Raw genomic sequence first — 23,562 nt, 5'->3', positions numbered from 1 at the left:
TACTAACAAGTAATGATAAGAATATTAAATTAAGAACAAGTAAAACGGATACCTTTATCTATGTTGCCGATCTTACTGTTTGCCACATACTAATACTTCTTTTTAAAGAATTAGTGCAAACATACTATAGAGTAACATTGAGGGTAGTACTATTGTGGCTCAATCCAAAAGCTTACTAAAACACATATTGATAATATATGGAGAACCGTACTTATAACAAGTAAGCAATTGTTTCCCCTTATAAATCTCAACATAAACGGAACATAGTCCTTTATAACTAGAATTCTAACATTAGTTCAACAATCATTATCATCACACTCATCCGCGATTAAGATGGATTTGAAGGGACATACCTTTGATGTTTTCAAAATATTTATCTTAAATAGTAAAGGCTCGTACTGATAACGTGTTATAAAAAATAAAGTAGAGAAGAACAAGAAGGACGGAGAAAAAAAGAGAGTGATTCTTACTGATTTTATCTATATTCTTGATAGACATTCACTATAACATAAATACATTTATAATATAAAGAAAGTAATCTGTTATTACTCCATATTTTATTATAGTTAACATTATGTATAGTGTCATCCATATAAGATTTTCTTTTACTCATTCAGTTTTACTTGTCACATTTTAACTCGACATATCTATTAAAAAACAAGTAATAACATGATTATTTTATCATAGTATTCCTCTTAAATGATAATTACATTGTATTTTAAAATTAATTTGAAAAATATAATTAATATTAAGGATAAAATAGAAAAAGAAAATTGTATATATCAAAAATTATATGTTTCTCAAAAATAATAAGTAAAATAAAAATTTAATTAAATAATTAGTAAATAAAAGTGGAATTAAAAAAAAGGTAGTAAAGTAGAGAGAGGAAAAGAAGGCCAATCATTAAAGAATCTGTTTTCTTTCCGCGTTCAATAATTAATGCTTAACCAAAAGGATTTGAATATGAACTGGCATTCAATCTGCATATGGGCAAAACTGTAATTTAAAGCCGAAGCGCCCACTTGTAAACCAAACCGTGTAGGCAAAAAACAAACCTTATCACGAGGATTAGGATTGTGGTGGAGTAATATTAAATCATATTTTTGTTTTTAATTAAAAATTTTGATTTTTTTTAAGGGTTTGTTAAACTTTTCAATAATAATAATATATTTAATATATTTTTATAAAATGAGATTTGTGGAAGCTAAAGTGTATCCAGTTTATATCACTATCTCACATGAAGTAAAGAAGTCATTTTCGATATACTTTCAACTCAAAACATATAATAGTATATCAAATAAAAAACAGAAAAGCACACAATAAAGCATTATTATAAACTATCTATTTACAATCAGGGACGATTCAAGCGCATTAGAGGCCTAAGGCCAGAAGGCCAGAATCAAACGAAGGCCTTAAATTTTTATGTAAAAATTAACCTTTTTTTTTATAAAGTCTATTGCGTTCTATCTTTTTCTGTGACACAGTATTATAGATTAATCAAACTCATTTGAATTATTCTTTTTTATAAAGAAACTTTATTTTTTCTACAAATAATATTTAGATCTTTCAAAAAAATCTATAATTATTTAAAAAAGAACGAGGCCCCTCAAATTCGGGTACCTAAGGCGGTCGCCTTTTTTCTATAAGGGTAGAGCTACCCTTGTCTACAATCATAGGCATCACGAAGCACTCCAAATAAAAAACTCCAACAAAAACGTCCATTCCTACTAAAACGGTTGAACTGAGACAGCTGTTTGACAATTATATTAAGTTAAAAAAATAAAGTCACTTAAACAATTGGTACAGTTATTCGACAACTACATTAGTTGTATCAACAACTTCGCACGGTTGTCAAACAACTTTAATAGCTGTTGAACAACTTCACAAAATTATTTAACAAAATTATCAGTTACAATACAGTATTATATCATTTAATCAAACGAAAAATTGTTACTAAATAATAATGAACAATACAATCTATTACTAAATAATAATGAACAATACAATCGATCCAAACATAATATTGTATTATTCTGTACCATACTATAGTATATTGTACATTATGAAAGCATGAGAAACCACCATTCAAACATAGTGTTAAATTTACCCAATAACCACTAACATGTGTTGGAGTGTAGTGGATGAGGCTGCTCCACCTTTAATTAGAGATTGAGAATTCGACCTTGGATATGGAGAAAACATTGTTGAGAGTACTGCCACCTTAATGGACGATTCGAATTAATCGGGACACCAATGGAACATCGGACACCAAATGAAAAAAATAAATAAAAATTTACCCAATAACCAATCTCCCACGCTAGTCCATGGGTCCAGCCGACCTGACCTAAATTCCCGTCATCTTCACACACTTTTTCTTATCTCATAAGCTCTCTTTTCTTCTTTCTTTCTCTCTCTCTCTCTCTCTCTCTCTCTCTCTATTTGCATTACAGTTTTCTTCCAATTGAGCTTCTCTCTCTACATCCCAAATCATTCAACAACTGGGTCTCCTTGGTCTCTTTGAATCTCAAATATCCCAGTGACTTTTTTTCTTTCTTTCTGATTTTTGGGGTTAGGTCTGTCTGCATGTAAGAAATATATATAGAGTGAATTTCGCCTGGAAAATATCCAAAAAAAAAAATGTTGGCCCCTTTTAGCGATATTGCTCCTTCTCTTGTACCCTTTTCGAACCCCATATCTCACCGTTCTCTCATCGGAGGTAATCATACCTCTGCTCGTTTCTGTTCTCGGTAACCCCACTTTTCTCCTTTCGAATCCTTTCTTTTCTATTTCCCTTTTTCTTTATACTCACAAAAATACAGAAAGAAGAATAGATTGTAAAACAGAGGGATTTTGATGGATCATAGTACCGCAAAACCGGGACTTTTTAGGAATGTTTTGGTACGTTTATGCCTTTTTTGTGTTGTGATTGTTGGTTGTCGGTTTGCTTATGTGGTGACTCTCAAAGGGGAAACCTGTGACCTCAGCGATTTTTGTTTTTTCTCCTTGCCGGAAAATCTGAATGTTATTTCCGCCGGCGTCGGCCAGCTGACTAAGTCCGTGTCAGCGGTCATGGTTAACGAGGATGCCGGAAAATCTGCTCCGGCGAAGCCTAGAATTCCTGATCTATGGGCCAGTAAAGATTTCCAAAAATCGGCCCGGTTTTATTCTTCGGTTTTTCAGGATCTTGTTGCAGAGGGAACCTTGAGTTCGAATTCGAAAACCCTTTGCGTCGAAACGCCGATGGGTGCTGATGTTTTTTCTTTGAAGGAAATTGGGGTCGAGGATTCTGTTGGAATTTACAGGAAAGGTTCAAAGCCTTTGGTGATTACAGGTAAAGCTGTTAAACAGCCGTTTAAAGATGATACATTCGATTTCATATTTTCCGGTGGCGGAATGATCGATAAGTCACCTAAGCCCGCAGATTTTGCAGCGGAGATTTGTCGGACTTTGAAACCCGAAGGGTTTTTGGTTGTCCATACAGGTTCTAAAGATACATATAGTTTCAATTCATTCCTTCATTTGTTTAATTGTTGTACATTGATAAAGTCTAGGAATATTGATGGTTTTGATTCAAGTATGAGTGCTATTCTTGAGATTGTTATGAAGAAGGATAGATATGTTGAAGAACAAGTGAGTGATTTGATGCACAAATGTAACATTCCGGATTATAAAATGAAGCTGATAAAAAAAGCAGAGCCTTTGATTAAAGAGGAACCTAAGAAACCATGGATTACACTGAAGAAGAATGCACAGAACATAAAGTACTTGTCATCGATGGCGGATATCAGTTTTAAGCAGAGATATGTATATGTTGATGTCGGTTCAAGGAGTTATGGTTCAAGCATTGTGAGTTGGTTCAAGAAGCAGTATCCTAAGCAAAACAAGACCTTTGAGATATATGCAGTTGAGGCTGACAAGACTTTCCATGGACAATATAAGGAGAAGAAAGGGGTTACTTTGTTACCATATGCAGCTTGGGTGAGGAACGAGACGTTGTCGTTTGAGATTAATCAAGACCCGGGTCATAAAGATGTAGCGAAAGGGAGAGGGATGGGAAGAATTCAACCTGTTGAATCTTCTGGTCAATCTGCAAGTGAGGTGGATGTGATTCAGGGTTTTGATTTTGCTGAATGGTTGAAGAGTGCGGTAACGGAGAAGGATTATGTGGTGATGAAGATGGATGTTGAAGGCACTGAATTTGATTTGATCCCAAGATTGATTGAAACTGGGGCTATTTGCCTGATTGATGAAGTATTTCTTGAATGCCACTACAATAGGTGGCAGAAATGCTGCCCTGGGGAGAGGTCTTCAAAGTATCAGAATACCTATGGGCAGTGCTTGGATCTTTTCACTTCTTTAAGAGAAAGTGGAGTTCTTGTTCATCAGTGGTGGTGATCATCAATAATAATAATCCAGTCTAGTTTACATAGCCTTTAGTCTTTTCCTTCCTTGGTTCTTCTTCTCTCTGTAGTGTTCTCATACAACAGGCAACAAATTCTCTCTTGTTACTTCAAATTTTCATCTGTATGTACTGTTTGTCCCATATATAGAATTATATTCCAGTTGGTTTATTCATTTCCTTCTTCATCAACATTTTATGTTTTACAACTATGGCTTAGGATCATGTGCTGGCAACGGAGCTCAAAATCGATCTGAATTTTGACAACTCCAGGACCGGACACTTGTTTGGAGGAATAAGCTTGCTTGCTTCCTCAATTATGTAAATTCATAGTCTTCGGCTTCTAGATTAGGTAGTTGATAAAGGAAGGTGACAATGGACGTGACACCAACTTCCTGTGCTAGCAACTCAATATATACAATTACAGTATTTTCTATTTGCAAGAAAACCAATGCAGTGATTTTGTACTTTCAAAGTATATGCAAGTACAACCAAATTAATTACTACTATAACCAATAAAACTATTACTACTACCTTTTTTTTTTTTTTTTTTTGGATAAGGTGGGGATCTATTAAATTTTGTATATTTATTATTATTATTTTAAGAGAGGCCAATACTTTTGAATTTATGTATCCTTATAAATTAATTGAATTAAATGTATATTAAAGATTGAATATGTCAGTCAAGTCATGAATCTATAACTAATCACGAAACTATTAATATACTAGGGTCAGCATGGACAGCACTGATGAGCTGCAAACAAACCTTATGTGCCAATAAATACTATTTAGAAAAATTTATGAAGAAAAACAAATTATTATAAAATTATTCTCACAATTCCATTAGGCTGTCTTGTCGGGAAATAATAGTAGGGGGGACCAAGACATTAGTGATGATACTTACAATACCATATTACAAGGCATAAGATTAGATGTATTATGAATTTACTAGTTTTTACAAATATTTAATGATGAAAAAAAACCAAATCAAAGAACAAGACAACTATGACAGTTTGAAAAGTCTAATATTGATTATAGAACTTTTAACACAGAAGGAACACCAACAGATTAGTGCTAGTTGAAGTCTTTAAATGGATATACTGTTAGATATTCCTTTACCAGTTAATCCCATTTCACTGGAGGGATAGAGTGAAATGTAAGGCATCTTAACAGGCCCTGACCTGTTCTTCAACTTCTCATCACAGTTCATTTGAGTAATCTTATCCTCAATCTCTCTCAGCCTCTTACCAAATCTTTCAAAAGCTTGTAGAGGTTCTAGATCCTTGGTCCATTCAGGGGTGTCCCTTTGTCCCAAGTAAACCTCGTCCGAAGTATGCCTTGACAACATCTCAATGAGGGAAACTCCCAGCAGTGTCTGCATCTGAGGTGTGACTGTTCTCAAGAATGCCTTGTCAGGATTTGTCTTGAGCTCGTCAAATTCAGGAGTTCCCGGCTCTGGCATGAACCTTCGGCTTAATGTGGGACGATTAGGAAGGTAACCAGCATAAGGATATTGCCCGAAATTAACTGCTGCATGAAGTGCTGACGCTAACCATATAAGGATGGTGCAAGAGTCTATTAGTTCTTGGACGGACTGCATTTTAGGCCACCAGGGTTCGTCCTTTTTGTCACCGTGTCCCACCTCTCGCAGCTCCTTCCACCAGGCTTGGAGTTCTGAATCTCCCTGGATCACGTTGTCTGATTCATAATAGAAGTGACAATATTCTTCAACCCAACTTTTGATTGCCGACCAGATTTCTAACCCATCAACTGCAAATGGATAGTCTTGAATTAATAAGCGAAGACCATGTGGTGCACTTGCATCCTCAACTGCCATTCCTCTGAAAATGAATGTTAGGAACATCAAAGACAGGTTAGCAAGGTTCCAAAACTATGACGAGTGGGAAGACTAATACCAGTGGAACATTTTAATTACCTCTTAATAAGATCAGTTGGAAGTGCTTGATCAGGAAACACCCAATTCTTGTAAATTACAGCTGACATTTCCATGGCATATTTGGAAGGAAAGACCGTCATCTCAACAATTCCACAAGCATTAATCAGCGTCTGCCTAGCAAATGCATTGATGAACATTGTGTCACGGAAGTGTGGATGCAAAAGCTTGTAGATGGGATGCATAACACTTAATTGTCTAGTTGTAGCAATGACAAATGGCTCAACAACTGCATGAGTATTCAACCTGTGATCCAATATCAGCATCAATGAAGAAAGAAGCAGCAAGTAGCACATACATTGAAATCAATGATATCGCTATATAGATTGTACCAATGGGAAATAAGCTGATGATAGCCGGAATCATTTACTGCAACATAAGCTTTCGCTAGTTGCCAAACAGTTGCCTCATGACCATCCTGTGATGGTGTGTACACTTTGCTAACAGCTCCAAGATGATCACCTTCTGGATGTGGCAAGCTCAGTTCAATGGCTAATGGCTTCAGAGTTCCATCTCCTTGTAGAAAAAGAAAAGTCCTTGTTGCATAAGTCTTTGTAGTAGTAGTGTTTATGCATCTCAGGTATGGCATTAGAGTATCATGGTAATTCAATAAGAACAATCTGTTCTCCTTGATTGCCTAGAAAGAATAGTGAAGACACAAGGCATGAGAAACAAACAGACTTTTCTTTCATGCTACATGTGAAAAAGCACTAAGAACAATACAACATTACCTGTTCTATAGTTAATCCATCTATTTTGTTCACTAAATGGTCCTCTGTGATTGAACTATTCTGGTTGCCAAAAACTTTATGATCCAGCTTACTTGTCGGAGGAAACTCCTGTGCGGATGACACTTCAGCAGAATAAGATCAACTATTTAACTGGCAATATACATAGTACAGATAAAAGACAATCTTGATCATACTTTTAGACAACAGATGACAAGAGGGTTTAGTCCAGCCAACATTTCTCGTGCAAACTCCTCATCGGTCCTCCAAGCCGATTTATCTTCTGATTTCCGGAAATTGAGGGAGAAGAGAATAGGGTAAATTCAAAATAAATCAACTTTCAAGCTAAAGAGAATATTTATTTCAGAATTTTATCTTACCTTTGATAACATGTGGCATTGGGAACTTACGGAGATGTTCACCATCGGATCGAAGTAACTCTTTCAGCAGTTCCCATGGAACAATGTCCCTTATCATACGAACAAGAGATTCAAAAGGAAACTTACGTCCATCATCATATATTTTAAGTTCATCTGCAAACGTGTCAAACTCGGTAAAGCTAGAAGCATCAAGCTCAGCGTGAGAGAATTGAGACAATAACTTCAATGCAAATCCTGAAAAATCTGACATCTTCAGCTGATTGAACCTCTCATCACAAGGAACATAAATCTCAAAGCTTTTAGACAGTGGCAGCCGGCTTTCACATTTAGGATCTGCAGGCACACAAGTATAATGAGTCATAGCACAGGAATTACCATGTAGCTGCTAAATTGCACAAAAGTTGGATAAAAGTACAGCACTGCTTACCTGTTTGTGCAGGCAGCCGGCCTGTTCTCCCTCGACGAGGATAAGGGTACTCAGCAGATCCTCCAAGAATCTTCCGCTCGTACTTTGGACCTTTATCAGGATCAGCCAAATCATTATATACATCATAATCGTATACCCTGTCCCATTTCTCCAACATCCCCGTTCCATTTCCTCTGAGGTTTTCCATCTCTTCTTCACGATAATAACAAAGAGCTGCTGGCGTCTGGTGTGGTAGGTAAGTCTACATGAAGAAACAAGATAGCCATTAAAACAGCCTCTGGATGCATTTACAAACAATCCTTGGCACTGAAAAGCAAAACTATACCTCATTGGAGAAGAAAATACGATCTCTTCTGTAGTACTTATCAGGATAAATCCATGAATTGCAAATGAAGTGTACTCGGCCATGGCCAGGAACATCATCAAGTGTAAGTGTCTTTAGATAGAACTCCTTTTGATGAAAGTTCTTAATAATGAAAGCCCCTGGAATTCCACATGCTAAATCCCATTCAAATGTGACACCAAATGTAGCATCAGATGCACTCAAAGGTGTGATACTGGTTGCCCAATTCTCCAGGTACGCTGGCTTTCCAAGTTTTCCTCTATACTCATTAGCTGCAGAAAGGCCAACTAGTTGAATAAAAACTGTTTTACTACGAAGAAAATGAAAATGAAATTTGCTGGCCTAAACATCAAGAATTCCCGACAATGGAATGTAGCTAATTAAGGTTGTTATCTAAGGGTTAAATATCAAAAGGCCACACAACTATGTAAATTTAAGAAGCAAAGTGTTTGACATTAAATTGGATTAATAAAATCACAACACTTAAAAGGTTTTATCTGACAAAATCATTTGGCTAATCTAACTTCAAAATTGACATAACAAAGTACGTACATTATAGCTTAGATATGATTTAGAGACATCCCCTCAAGTTTAATTACAAATTCAGACATGACAAGGTAAATTATATTTTAAAAAAATATTAGAGATTTCACGTATTCACCTCAAGTTTCATTAAAAATTCTGACATGACAAAGTAAATTATATTTTATAATAATTTTAGAGACCTCCCTCAAGATTAGCCTCGTAACACATAGAAACACAGTCATTGAGTAAACAAGAACGCTCATCATAGCAAATTGATCATGAAAATAAAATCGCTCATGTTTGATTTGTTAATACAGAGCTCATGGGGAATTAGATTGAACAACAACGCCCATCGAGAGATTATTAGTAGTCGATTGATAATGAAAATTAAAACAAAAAAAAAAAACACTATTGGAAATTTTCAAAGTTTGAAATGCGTTTTGCTATAAAAATTTACATGTATTTTTTTTTCAAAAATACTTGATAAAAAAAGACTTTAAAATGAGTATAAATTAAATGGAGTTATTTTATGAAAATAAAAATTTAGGATGCTTTTCGTAAACATCAACAAAATCGAAATACAAGGAAAATTAATGTTGGTACTTTCAAGTATATGGAAGTACAACCAAAATAATTACTATATATAACCAATGAAGCAATTACTTTTTTTTTCTTGGATAAGGTGGAGATCTATTAACTTTTGTATATTTACTATTTCAAGAGAGGCCGATTTCAATAAATCAAGGAAATACTTTTGAATTTATGTATCCTTATAAAATTATTTGAATTAAACGTACATTAAAGATTGAATGTGTCAGTTTTCAAGTCAAGAATCCGACTCTGACTATAACTAATCACGAAACTGGTAACATACCTGTAGGGTCAGCCTGGACAGCACTGATGAGCTGCAAATAGACCTTATGTCCAAGTATTTCATCAACTCGATCGACAATAGATGCCTTCACATCGTGTAAATCAAAGAAATTCCTCTTCATCAAAACAACTGTGCCCTTAACTTTTTTGCTTTCACCATCTTCAGATATTTTCATTCTACTTATATCAGATAGCTTCTGATACTTATCTGTACAAGAAAGGGGTACATGTAATTATAGCAAAAAAAAAAAGAAAGTCTTTGCATGCATGTAAGTACGCTTTGCCCATTTATCATACTTCAATATTGCTAAGTAGACTCTTTAAAAATATCAAGAGGTATGTATCGAATACGAGAGCAGAAATATTTTTAAAGGATCGGATACCCCTACAAATGTTTGACAGCGCCATGCACAATTGTTGAAGTTTAGACATAATCAGAATGACCTAAATTACTGTAATTATTTATCTAAAAGTTGAATACACTACATGTGCATGAAACAACATATACTACACTTGGCTAGGGAGTATGTAGAAATGTAGTAGAATTTACAAAGGTAAAAATGTGTCAAGAAATAGTGGAGGACAATTAAATGTTGAAATTGAAACACTTACCATCGCTGCCTAGAAGAGTATTTTTAAGAATATTGCACATGAATTTGACAGTGGATGCCATAATTTTCTGTTTAGTCCTTAACAAAATTTTGAAAACTTCGTTAGAAGCCTAAGATGATTAAGAAAGGAGCTTTATATATACTAATGGGGGAGATCAGCAGTCTATAATAAGTGTTGGAATTTGTGTTTTTTTTCTTATTGTTTTCCAAAATTGCCCTCCTCTTTCATTGAATCTTGGGATTCAACCATGCATGCAGCTCTAGTTTTAAGAAAAGTTTGAAAAAAAAAACAGATGAATAATAAATGAAAAATTGGCCGGCCTTAATTGATTTCATTATCTTATGAGTGTATCATGTATGACACCTCAGAAATTCATTTGTATTAATGGGGGAGATGACGAGGGGAATTTTTTTTAAAATAAAAGGTGAACATTCAAGTTAACCAAGTCTACCTAGTGCATGGTATTGCTGCATTATTAATTGAATAAACAAGTAGTTGGAAATCATTTATTCTCACCAATTTTCTAAGATAATCATCTAAAAACTTTGTTTGTTTAATTTGACCGTTTACTCTTCCACTTTTACACTAGTCCCCCTAATGTTATTATTCTCTCGTCTCATTTTAGTTGGACATTTTAGTATTAAAAATAAGTGTCTTCTATTAGTTGATCACTTATTAAATTTGAATAGAACTGATTACGTAACTTTTTTTTTTTTTTTACCCCTACAGATAATATAATATACATTAAAAGTGAATAATTCCAATTTCGATGTCCAATCTTATGCCCAATAATGAATATCATTAATATGGGTAAGGGATAAAATAGTAAAGCTCATCATTCAATTTATTATTTCTTAATCATTGTGTAAAATAAAATATGCCCAACTTAAATGAGATAGAGGGAGTGGTGTATTTTATTAGTTCCTCGGTAATAAAGTACTTATCGTGATTTTTACTCCTTCTATTCATTTTTACTTATCACTATTTTACTAATTTAATTTTCTTTTTTACTTTTCATTTTTAACAAATCAAGAAAAGATAATTTTTTTCCTGTTATACCCTTAATATTAATTACTTTTTTTTTTTTCAAATTAATTTCAAAATACAATAATAAACATCATTTAATAGGAGTACTATGATAAAATAGTTATGTCAATAATTATTTTTTTTAAATGAGTGCGTTGTTTTGTTCACGAAGTCGAACTAAATTAGATGCATGTAATAGTATAGATTTATGCTAGAAGAATTCCTATAAATTTGAGGTTCGCAGACAAGGTGAAAAATTGAGGTTCGTCGACAAGGTGAAAGTTCAAATGGTCAAGCAGTTGAGTTGCTAAAATTTCCTCACATAACTTGAAATTTATAAACAAACTCTAGTAAATTTGTGTTCAAGCTCGTTTTTTGAGAAAGAAAAAAGCAGTGCAAATAAAAATTGTCACTTACTGGTGCTTATAATTTTTTTAAAAAATACAAAAGAACTTTAGCATTAAAATTAACATACATGTTAAAATTCATAGAAAGTATTCATCATAAATAAAGAAGTAAGAAATAGAAACAATGTTAAAAGAAAACAAACAAAATGAATATAAAACAGTTTAAACGGTACGTTCTCTATTAGACGATGTTAAGTTAGGCTCAACGGTACGTTCTCTATTACATGGTAGGTATTATAGCTAGCAGATAAAGGTCTTGAGTTGAAGTCTCATCGTCATCCTCATCCATGATGGAAGAATTTTCACACGTTTAACCTCTAGATAATAATACAGTCCCTTTGGAGGGTGGGTTGACGATATAAATAAGTAAATAAAAGTGTCATCAGTTTAAACTTTAGTATGAAGTAGTTCAACAATTCAATAAACTTGCAGGGAATGTTCCAATGAGAAAAAAAACAATCTATGTTTCTCCTCTAGCAAATATATGCAGAACTAAGGCTTGGAAGAGAAAATGTAAAATCATAGTACCAATTTTCATATATAGTAGAAATATTATTTCCAAAATTTAGTAGATAATTCAAATATTAGTCATTAACTGTTGCTGTTTTAGTCTTTGACTTCCAACCTAGATAATTAGGAAGCATATTGTTGAAGTATAGTGCTAATAAAGTTGAATCTTATACCCAAAGTGATGGTATAGATAACAACTTTATATAGAGATACTGTTTGGTATTCCTTTGCCAGTAAGTCCTGGTTCACTTTTAGGATAAAGCAATGTATATGGCATCTTAATAGGTCCAATCCTGTTCTTCGTTTTCTTGTCATTGTTCATCTTTATAATCTTTTCTTCAATTTCAGCCAGCTTCTTTCCAAATCTTTCAAAAGCTTGTAATGGCTCTTTGTCATTAGTCCATTCAGGAGTGTCTCTTTGACCAAGGTAAATTTCATCTGAAGAATGTGTTGACAAAATCTCGATAGCAGAAATTCCGATTAGAGTCTGGAGTTGTGGTGTAATTGTTCTCAGATATCCTTTTTCAGGGTTTGTCTTCAGCTCTTCATACTCTGGACTGCCTGGTTCAGGCATGAACCTTCGGCTCATTGAAGGGCGATTTGGTAGGTAGCCACCATAAGGATACTGACCGAAATTGATGGCTGCATGAAGAGCAGAAGCGATCCAGATAATGATGGTGCAGGAGTCAATTAGCTCTCTGAGGGTCTGCATTTTAGGCCACCATGGCTCATCTTTCTTGTCACCGTGTCCCTCTTCTCTGAGTTCTTTCCACCAGGCTTGGAGTTCAGTATCTTTCTGAATCATGTCATCTGTTTTGTAATAGCAGGTGCAGTACTCCTGAACCCAGCTTTTGATTGCCAACCATATTTCTAGCCCATCCACAGCATATGGATAGTCCTCAATCAGTAGGCGGACACCTTGTTCAGATTCAGGATCCTCAATTGCCACACCTCTACGGCAAAATACAAATCAGAAAAGCTTTTCAGCAATATTTGTTCAAATGTGAACTTTTTGAATCCTTTTAAGTAAATTGCAGGATTCAGTAGTGAATTACCTCTTGATGAGATCAGCAGGAAGGGCCTGTTCAGGAAAAATCCAGTCCTTGTAAGCTATTGATGTCATCTCCATGGCATATTTTGTAGGGAAAACTGTTTGCTCAAGAATTCCTCCAGCATTAAGTAGAGTCTGTCTAGCCAAAGCATTTATGTGCATTGTATCACGGAAGTGTGGATGCAAAAGCTTATAGATAGGATGAAGCACGCTTAGCTGCCTGTTTGTCGCAATCACAAATGGCTCGATTGTGGCATGAGTGTGTAACCTGAGGGGAAAAAAAGACATATTATCAAAGAGATTTATGATAACAAAACAAACTAAGTTGATGATCATTTCCAATAAATGGCGTTTTTGCATGTTTCAGCACCAGTGGCTAATTAGCTGATGAACTCCAGAGTCATTGACTGAGACATAAGCTTTAGCCAATTGCCATATGGAAGCCTCAACGCCATCTTCCTGTGGTGTAAAAACTTTGCTAATGGCACCATGTTGATCTCCATCAGGATGAGCCAAGCTTAGTTCAATGGCTAGCGGCTTCAAAGTCCCATCTTTTTGTAGAAAGAGGAGAGTTCTTGAGGCATAGATTTTTGCACTGGTCATATTGATCTGCCTCAGATATGGCATAACTGTGTCATGATGATTCAGTACGAAAAGCTGATTTGCCTTGATGGCCTAATAAGGTAAAATGTATCAGATACAGGTCCAATTTAGTTAAATAGGTATCTCAGAAGTATTATAATATCAACTCATGAGAACCTCCTCTATAGTCAATGCATCTAACTGATTTTGTATGTGTTTTCTGGTTATCTTGCTAGTTTGGTCGCCATAGACTCTAGGGTCCAGCTTACTAGTCAGAGGGAACTCCTGCAGAAACAAGAGTTTATCCATCACTTTTCAACTAAAAATAAGTAACTTCAGATTCGTTCACAGTGACGAGAGATAGGGATCATGAATTTCGCTTAGAAGTTAGGACTTAAGAATACTTTATGTTTGGTTCCTTTCTCCTTTCTTTTCATATAGACAAGATTATAACTTCTAGAGGAAGAATAGATAATATAAGCTTACTTTAAGGCCACAAATGCAGACAGGGTTTATTCCAGCCAGCATCTCTCTTGCAAATTCCTCGTCAGTCCTCCAAGCTGACTTATCCGCTGTTGCAACCATGTAAAACTTTGAGAAAGAATAAAGCAAAAAGGAAATGTTCTCTTTGGAGATTGACTTACTGTTACTCTTTCATCCAAAAGTACCTTTTATAACCTGTGGCATCGGATACTTAAGGAACTCCTGACCAGCAATTTGAATAAATTCCTTGAGCATCTCTGTACTACTTCTCAGCAAAAGATCATCTGGAAGATTGATTCCTCCTCCATAAATTTTTAAAATCTCTTCAAAGCTGTTGAAGTCATTGAGGCTGATGTTTCCTAAAGACTCGAGCTCGGGGACAAGGAGCTGAATGATGACCTTAAGTGCTATACTGACAAAATCCGTCATCTTTAAGGGTGCAAACTTCTCATCCCGTGGAACATAAATGCCAAAGCTCATTAGCAGTGGCAGCCGGCTCTCGGAATTAGGATCTGTTCAAAATTTGAGGAAATCAGACATGCTGAAAAATGGTTTGTCCTATAGTAAAGATCAGTGTGATCCAGAAATAAGTTACCTGTTTTTGTTGGTGGTCTTCCGGTTCTTCCTCTACGTGGATAAGGATACTTTGCAGATCCTCCTAGGATTGACCTGACGTAAGTTGAACCCTTTTCTGGATCTCCAAGGTCATTGTAATGAGCATAGTCATAAACCCTGTCCCACTCCTCGAGTTTTCCAATTCCATTTCCTCTCAAGTTCAACAATTCCTCTTCCCTATACCAGCGTAATTGTACTGGAGTTTCACTCGGAAGCCAAGCCTGCATCAAGTCAACAAATATTGTCCAAATGTAAGATAATTAAGCAGGTGGCTCTTATCTTTTTTTTTATTTTCAGGAAAAATTCAATATTTTTCATATTATGCTCACCTGATTGACAAAGAAAACGCGGTCTGAGTTGTACTTTTCAGCTGGATAAACCCAAGAATTGCAGACAAAATGTATACCACTTGGATCATCAACTTCAAGAGTCAGTTTCTTGAGAAAGAACTCACTAGCATTAAAGTTCTTGATGATGAATGCTCCTGGAGTTCCAAATTCTTCATCCCAATCAAATGTGACACTGAACTTTGATTCATTGCCTAAGCTATTCTCATCTCTCAAGGGAGTGGGTTTCCCAAGTTTCCCTTTCATTTCTTTCCCTTAAAGAATAAAGTTATCAACTTAGAAATTACCATCATGCAAGAGTTAAAAATGCACCTATTGCACAAGACCAATGATACATATCAGATTTACAAATATTAGTACAACAATAACTAAGCCTTAATTTCAAGCATGTCGCTCCAGTTATGTTGGACCATGTCTTACAAAACATATATAAAGTACTAGAAGTTCAGTATATTTTCTACTAGCAAAAAGATAACCAGAACGAAGAAAAAAAATGGAGGAGAATTTGAAAAAGAGAAAAGTAATCACCGGAATCTTCAATAACAGAACTGATAAGCTGCAAGGTGACCTTATGCCCAAGAATCTCATAAGCTTGATGTTGAACAACTTCAGATGGAACAAGTTCTAAAGCTCTCTTTTTTATAAGGACAATAGTGCCATTGATCTTTTTGTTTTCAGGTGTACTAGCTGATGCCATTAGTTAACTCTTTGTATATGACTCCTATAGGATCTTTAGTGGTGTTTAGGCCAAATGAAAGTAACTATGAATTTATAGGCAAAGGACATGGTTGTGTTATGATCAAGACACTTATCTACTTTTTCTGTTATAGACAAATGTTAGAGAAAGATAATGCACTTCTGAACGGAATGTTACTTTAATAACTAAGGTGATCAAGAAATTCATAAAAGATTATTCTTTGCAGCTTCCTGATCACTTTTTAATCCCAAGTTTATAACCATGTCATGGTGGTTTCAGTGGCTAGTTTACACAGACCTCGACTATTCCACCAGCTACGAAGAATTATACGGATAGGAAAAATGTCACTTATATTTTTGGTTTCTGCTGGATTTGACCCATGGTACCCCATGATTTTCACCGATTTCTTTAACTAGTAGGCCACACCCTCGAGTGTAACGCCTTGCATATTTTCATTGAGATTACTTATTCCTTTGGTGTTCGACGTAGCGATGACAGTGCTGTTTCTTCTAAAAGGAAAAAACCTTGGCAACCTAACAGATAGAAGTATTTGTCCCATGGAAGCAGCGCAGATAAATGCATATGTACCAAAAAATACAGCTAAAATCCCACTTTCTCAAGTAGGTGCCTTTGATGTATTTCCAACTCCTGACTATACTTGTACCATCGAAAATGAAATTTCTGTTTTCATTGTGGAAGGAATCTTAGAAAGTTAAGACCATTAGTTAAAACAATTTTCTTTCATTAAAAAGATTATTATGTTACTAAATAGAGTTAGCATCACTATTCGCCAAGAGTCCAAAAGTATGAAAATTTGTCTCTCTTTTGGCTCTTTTTACTTCTTAAGACATCATAATCTATCAAGTGTTTAATAGATTGCAACTTTGTAACTTCCTCCGTATATAAGATTCCTTGTTAAGTTAGTGAAATGTGTTGAGTTGCGTTGGTTCTTTTGACAATGACATTCAATTAACTAGTTTCGAACAAAGTCAAAATTAAATGTTTCAGTGGGACACATAAATACCATATTCATAACTATGCCCAAAAGTAAAGACTGAGAAATACTAAATACATAACAATGCGATACAATAGAATTAAGTAATAGTCAAGACAGACATTATACTTAAATAACAATACAATACATAGAAGAGCTTATTACAACATTGCACCTTTTATTGTAACTGGAGCTTTCTTAAAATAGAGGCTTTATTTAGTATTTATACATGTATAGAACTACAGTTCTATATAGAGGTACTGTTAGGAATTCCTTTGCCTGTAAGTCCCTCTTCACTTGTGGGGAAGAGCAAAGTGTATGGAACTTTAGCAGGCCCTAACCTGTTTTTCCATTTCTGATGATCAGCATTCATCTGCCTAATTTGATCTTCAATATCACTCAGCTTTTTTCCAAACCTCTCAAAAGCTAAAAGTGGTTCTTGATCCTTTGTCCATTCTGGTGATTCCCTTTGTCCGAGGTAAAATGTATCCGAAGCATGCCTTGATAAGATCTCTAAGACGGAAATTACAAGCAGTGTCTGCAGGGAGGAACGATTGTTTTGAGGAATATCTTGTCTGGATTTGTCTTGAGGTCTTCATACTCAGGACTTCCCGGTTCTGGCATGAACTTCCGGCTTAAACTAGGGCGATTAACGAGGTAACCACCATAAGGGTATTGTCCAAAATTGACTGCTGCATGAAGTGCTGAAGCTAACCATATTATGGTGGTGCAAGATTCTATGAGCTCTTGTCGATTTTGCATTTTAGGCCACCAAGGCTCATCTTTCTTGTCACCATGTCCTTTTTCGCGGAGTTCCTTCCACCAGCCTTGGAGTTCGGTGTCTTTTTGTACCGCGTCATCTGATTTGTAATAGAAGTTGCAGTATTCTGTTACCCAACTTTTGATTGCTGACCAGATTTCCAACCCATCAACAGCATATGGATAGTCCTGAATCAGTAAGCGAATGCCATGTGGGGAGCTCGAGTCCTCAACAGCCACTCCCCTGCAATAGAGTAACACTATGGTCAGGTTAGCAAGAAAGTTAACTCCGAAAATATTAGTGAATTTATACTCTGATTAAGTATAAAGTTTATCAGCCCATTGTCGCTTTTCAATTACCTTTTGATGAGATCAGCAGGAAGTGCTTGTTCAGGGAAAATCCAGTCTTTGTAAATTACTGCTGACATTTCCATGGAATATTTGGCAGGAAAAAAAGTCAACTCAATAGCTCCAAGACTATTGATCAAGAATTGTCTAGCTAAAGCATTTATGTTCATCGTGTCATTAAAATGAGGAAGGAGAAGCTTATGAATGGGATGAAGCACACTTAGTTGTCTATTTGTTGCAATCACAAATGGCTCGATCACCGCGTGGGTATGCAACCTGAGAAGGTAGCAACAAATGTTTCCAATTACTATTACACAATAATACATTGAATTTGGTTATGGGTAAGTTGTTTTTTGCATAAGGGTTTCTGACAGGTTTTACCAGTGACTGATGAGCTCGTGAACTCCTGAGTCATTCACTATTGCATAGGCCTTGGCCAACTGCCAGATAGAACCTTCAACACCTTGATCAGATGGTGTATATACTTTGCTAACAGTACCAAACTGATCTCCGTCTGGATGTGGCAAGCTTAGTTCAATGGCTAATGGCTTCAAAGTTCCATTATCTTGCAAGAAGAGCAGAGTTCTCGAGGCATAAGTTTCTGTGCTCGTCATCGTGTTAATTCTCCTCAAGTATGGCATAATAACGTCATGGTGGTTCAATATGAATAACCTGTTAGCCTTGATTGCCTGTTAAATAATAGTACCAACTCTTGTCACTACAATCTACTCACACAACATGATTGAAGAATGTAGTTAGTGTCAAAATTAAAGTAGAAATTACCTCATCAACTTTTAGTCCATCCAACTTATCCTCTATTTGCTCTCTTGTAATTGTACTGTTTTGGTTGCCATATATGTTAGGATCCAGCTTGCTTTTCGGAGGAAATTCCTGCAGATATTAGATAAGCCAACATTTTCAAAATACATAAGAAAAAATCACGAAAGTAAAAGTAAACTAAAGCAAGATTTTCATATCCTAAAAGAGTAGCAATTCAGATGAATTAAAGCTTTACTTGGAGTCTACTGATTGAGACAGGATTGATTCCCGCCAACGTTTCTCTCCCAAATTCTTCATCCTTCCTCTATGCAGTTTTATCCTCTAAGCAGACCAATAATATTTAGATTGCCGAAGGTGAAGGTGTGAAAAATAATATGTTTGATCATATAGAAATTTAGATAATTACCTTGAATAACTTGAGGAGTTGGGAACTTAAATAGGCCTTCACCATCAGAATGAAAGACTTCTTTTAGAATCTCCAAAGGAATGCCATCGGTAATGGCTTTCAGCAAAGGGCCTTGAGGCAACTTGATTCCGCCTTCATAGAGTTTATGTACATCATCAAAACTATCAAACTCATTAGGAGTGTTATCGTACAATGCCTTAAATGCAGGGTAAAGCAGCTGCGTAATGGATTTTAAGGAAAATGCCAGGAAGTCTGACATCTTCACATGACCAAATCGCTCGTCTCTTGGCACATATATGTCTAAGCTCAAAGCTAATGGAATCCTGCTCTCAGAATTAGGATCTGCAGAGAATGAAATGCAACTGTCAAGACAGTTCTCTCTTCTAATATGAAAATGCAGATAGTGAAAGTTGAGATTATTATATTACTTGTGTTACAAAACTAAAAAGTTTTGTGAATGTCTTAACCTGTTTTGGTTGGTTCGCGACCTGTTCTGCATCTACGAGGATACGGGTACTCAGAGGACCCTCCTAGGACAGGCCTGGCAAACTCTTTGCCTTCGTCTGGTTCACCCAAGTCATTGTAGTAAGCATAGTCATAAACCCGGTCCCATACCTCTAGCTTTTGGGTTCCATCTCCTCTCAAGGTTGCAAGCTCATCTTCTCTGTATCTTCGCAACGGTTCTGGTGTTTCACTTGGGAGATAAGCCTGAATCAAAACATGTGCTCAGACACTTGAAAAAGAAGTCTTGTTACATGCATTATGAATTAATTAAATGTACCTGATTCGCGAAGAAAATGCGACCAGACTTGTATTTAGAAGCAGGATAAACCCAAGAATCGCACAGAAAATGGATTCTGCCATGATTAGGGACATCTTCAAGGGTGAGTGACTTGAGGAAGAATTCACTGAAATGCAAATTCTTGATGATGAATGCTCCTGGTACTCCAAACTGTTCATCATCCCAATCAAATGTGATACTAAAAGTTGTTTCACCTGCTATTACTGGGGTTGTATTTGTAATCCAGTTCTCCAAGTATGCTGGATTGCTGCGTTTCCCTTCTATACCATTTTCTGCAAAAAATCCAGAACACTATATAAATGTGTATGTATAAATTTTTAAAATTTTATGATACATATTAAATTTTTGTGATGTGCATGGTTACCCAATTTAGGTGCTTGGCTTTATAGTAATTCAATTCTTGCCTTCAGTTTCTAGTTTAAATTGTAGGAGTAGCCTTTAGTTTGATAATTAATCCAAAATTTATTTCAGGTTAAAAACAACTTGTCAAGTCATTTTGATTTTTCATCATGCCTAATTCAATTAGAAATAATAGATAAAAATGCCCTTTTAACTTGGCTTCAACTTTCATCTATGCCTCCAACTTACTTTGGGTACGCATAAATAGACACTTAAACTTGTATAAAGTTGAGCAAATAGACATATCCTATGTAGCCAATTCGCATCCTACATAGGATGCGTGTGTGTACTTGTTCAACTTTATATAAGTTTTTAGTGTCTAATCCAAACTTGGAGGGTATAGATGTAAGATTGTAAGTTGAAAAGGGCATTTTGATCTATTATGCCATTCAATTATCGTTAAGATATCTCAGTGACTCGAAGTTTTATTAAGTTCCACACTTATTTTAAAAATGACCAAGTTCTTGGACAAACGCATACAATTTTTTGAAGGAAGCTACGTGTATAACTTAATTACATATATAGTTCGTTCTTTTCTTTTCTCAGAAGTCGTTTGGTACATGTGATAAAAAATAATAATTCAGGATATAATTTGAAATCAACTTTATATCATATTTGGTTTGAAATATTAACTAATCTCGAAATTATCTTATACTAAGTTGGTGGAAATATTATTCCATATAGAAGGTAAAATAAAATAATCTTATGAAATATCTTGTGATCCCATCCCGTGTAAGGAATAACTGACACAATACTATTATATATGATGGAAATATAGTCACTCTAGTAAGTGTTTAGAACTAATATCTCTCTCTATATATATTGTGACCCTTTTTAGGGGAAAAAAAAAATAGCTGAATAGACCAAAAAGAAAACCAACAAAATGAAAAATCGACTTAGTTGATTTGATTTCAACATGTGAAGAAAACAACTTGGTTGTTTGATTCTTTTCAAAATAAAATCGATTTAAATCGAACCATGAAATCGTTACTAACCAGGATCAGCATGAGTAGAACTGATCAACTGGAAAGAGACCTTGTGGCCAAGGAAATCAGCAGTATCATCAACAATTAAGGAACTTTTGTCAGTGAAATCCAAAACATTTCTTTTCATCAACACCACTTTTCCTTTCACTTTTTTCTCATCTTCTTTACCAATGATGGCATCCACAATCTTGCCTAGAGACATGATTAACTATTTGAACACAAATATTATAGTTTTATTGATCTACCAAGAGAAGAAAAGAGAGATTTTGGTTGTGAAGTTTTGGAATTTTGATGTCTCATATTTATAGCAAAAATTACTAGCTAGCTAGCTAGCTAGTTGGCAATAAAACTAGGAAAAAGGAGATGACAAAAAGAGTATATATCCATGACGCAACCCCCCTCATAGTAACGTTTTCAATTTCTCACTTCTATTCAGTTTTATTTCTTTAAAAAAATTAATGATAAAAAAATACACTCAAATCATTATGTTTTTGGGAGTTTCACATCTCAATTATTCTCTATTCTACTTACATACCTAATTATCACTCCATTTATATTGAAATAAACCTCATGTGTTGATTTTGATTTGGTCAAATATTAATTCCAATCAACAAGGTGTGCATGTCAAACTCAACATTGAAGTGTCTTTTAATGAAAGAGAGTAAACGTTTTATGGTGTGAAACTCACTAAAAAGTGATAGTTTAGGGAGGTAAATAATCAATGGATAGTTGAGGCTAAAACTCATGATGAAAAGATGACAGAATTTAGATATGTTTTTATACCATTAACTCAAAAGAAAAAAAAAAAGTTTCGCTTTGATAGAAATCTACTTACGAAAACAAGAATTAAAACACACACACAAAAAAAAAGACTTGCGTGCGCCATTGTTTGCATCCGTCTTCGGAGCACCATTCAGTATGGAAGGGGGAGAGATGTTGAAACTTATTAAACCGAATGTGAAAATAGGAGAGCAAAAGTTGCAGGAAGTTAATTATCTCCATAGTTGCCATAGTTATGTTTTAGTCTCCACATGAGCGAGCAGTGGCGGATTCAGGATTTTTTTTCATGGAGTTTGAAAAATGAAAATATAAATGTGTGAATAAGCCAATAAAATACAATTTCAAGGAGCTAGCATTTTTTTTTTTTAAAAAAGATGCATGCGCCCCAGCGGGAATCAAACCGCGACATGGGGCTGGAGCATAAGGCCCAGAAGTGAAGTACAGTGCTATTGAGCTATCTAACATCCTTGGTACAAGTGGTTCAAATTTAATATATGTACATAAATATAAATTTTCTACATTATATATATACAACATAATTTTTTACCGAGGAGTTCAACCACGTAGGTCCGCTCCCATGGGCGGACCGACGTGCAATTTTTGGGTGCTCGAGCACCCACTAAACTCGACGTAGAAGAGGTATAATTATATAAGAAATAGTGAAAAATGGTAAAATATACACAAAAGCACTCAGAGAACAAAATCATGGTTGGGTGCTCTAACTTTAAACATAACTTTCACGTCTCCCATCCTGGGATCGAATCTCTGTAGCTGCATTGTTTAGTAAATATATTTTTTTGAGCACCCACAACCTAAAAAAACTGGGTCTAAATTTTTTTTTTTTGAATACCCACAACCTAAAAAATCTGGGTCCGCGACTGTCCTCCCTGCCCCTGCACATGAAGCAGGCTCGCACCAGGATAACTGTTCCATAGAAATAAAACCTTGTCGATCATATATATGCAAATTCAGAATTAGACATTATTCTGAGAATATCAGCTCTTCAAAGTTCCAACTGCTAGAGTACCTAGCTAGCTAATGTTGTGGTGATTCCAATGAAACTAGTAGCCGATCGAGAAACCAAGAACAATCAAATTAAAAAGGAAGAAACCCTGTGTAGAGACATCTTGTCAAATTTGATCGTCTAACATTGTAGCTAATAAATGATGCTTCCTGCCTCCGTTTAAAAAAGAATGACCTAGTTTGACTTGGTACGGAGTTTAAAAAAATGAAGAAGACTATTGAATCTTGTAGTCTTAAATTAAAGAGAAGTCTAATGTACCAAAATGCTCTTCAATCTTGTCGTTTTAAGTATGCCACGTGGAAAGTTAAAACTAAAAAATTGATTA

General features: G+C 35.2%; 3 protein-coding genes and 1 pseudogene across 4 annotated transcripts; 1 reads left to right on the top strand and 3 right to left on the bottom strand.

Moving 5' to 3' along the window:
- The first annotated feature begins 2,320 nt into the window (after positions 1–2,320).
- On the top strand, positions 2,321–4,575 carry LOC107839572. Its single transcript, XM_016683115.2, has one exon. The coding sequence runs from the start codon at positions 2,854–2,856 to the stop codon at positions 4,393–4,395; it is 1,542 nt and encodes a 513-aa protein (XP_016538601.1). The 5' UTR covers positions 2,321–2,853; the 3' UTR covers positions 4,396–4,575.
- A 348-nt stretch (positions 4,576–4,923) lies between these two features.
- On the bottom strand, positions 4,924–10,363 carry LOC107879336 (probable linoleate 9S-lipoxygenase 5). Of its 2 annotated transcripts, none has more exons than XM_047394681.1 (10): positions 10,242–10,363; positions 9,631–9,837; positions 8,214–8,503; positions 7,889–8,129; positions 7,462–7,794; positions 7,279–7,361; positions 7,085–7,192; positions 6,686–6,990; positions 6,336–6,599; positions 4,924–6,240 (listed from the first exon to the last, which is right to left on the bottom strand). In XM_047394681.1, exons 1-10 carry the CDS (start codon positions 10,300–10,302, stop codon positions 5,487–5,489), a joined length of 2,646 nt encoding a protein of 881 aa, XP_047250637.1. In that variant the 5' UTR covers positions 10,303–10,363; the 3' UTR covers positions 4,924–5,486. The 2 variants fall into 2 exon arrangements, with proteins under 2 accessions (XP_047250637.1, XP_016581877.2); XM_016726391.2 differs by having other exon boundaries at positions 4,925–6,240; positions 7,279–7,364.
- Positions 10,364–12,186: 1,823 nt separating this feature from the next.
- On the bottom strand, positions 12,187–16,679 carry LOC107879335 (probable linoleate 9S-lipoxygenase 5). Its single transcript, XM_047394680.1, has 9 exons — positions 15,791–16,679; positions 15,245–15,516; positions 14,896–15,136; positions 14,486–14,812; positions 14,304–14,389; positions 13,995–14,102; positions 13,606–13,910; positions 13,240–13,503; positions 12,187–13,137 (listed from the first exon to the last, which is right to left on the bottom strand). The coding sequence occupies exons 1-9, from the start codon at positions 15,957–15,959 to the stop codon at positions 12,384–12,386; spliced, it is 2,526 nt and encodes an 841-aa protein (XP_047250636.1). The 5' UTR covers positions 15,960–16,679; the 3' UTR covers positions 12,187–12,383.
- Positions 16,680–17,038: 359 nt separating this feature from the next.
- Positions 17,039–21,690, bottom strand: LOC107839571 (annotated as a pseudogene).
- Between the last annotated feature and the right edge of the window lie 1,872 nt (positions 21,691–23,562).

Source organism: Capsicum annuum, chromosome 8, assembly GCF_002878395.1.
Source record: "Capsicum annuum cultivar UCD-10X-F1 chromosome 8, UCD10Xv1.1, whole genome shotgun sequence".
Taxonomy (NCBI): domain Eukaryota; kingdom Viridiplantae; phylum Streptophyta; class Magnoliopsida; order Solanales; family Solanaceae; genus Capsicum; species Capsicum annuum.
This window is presented reverse-complemented; position numbering and strand designations above follow the sequence as displayed.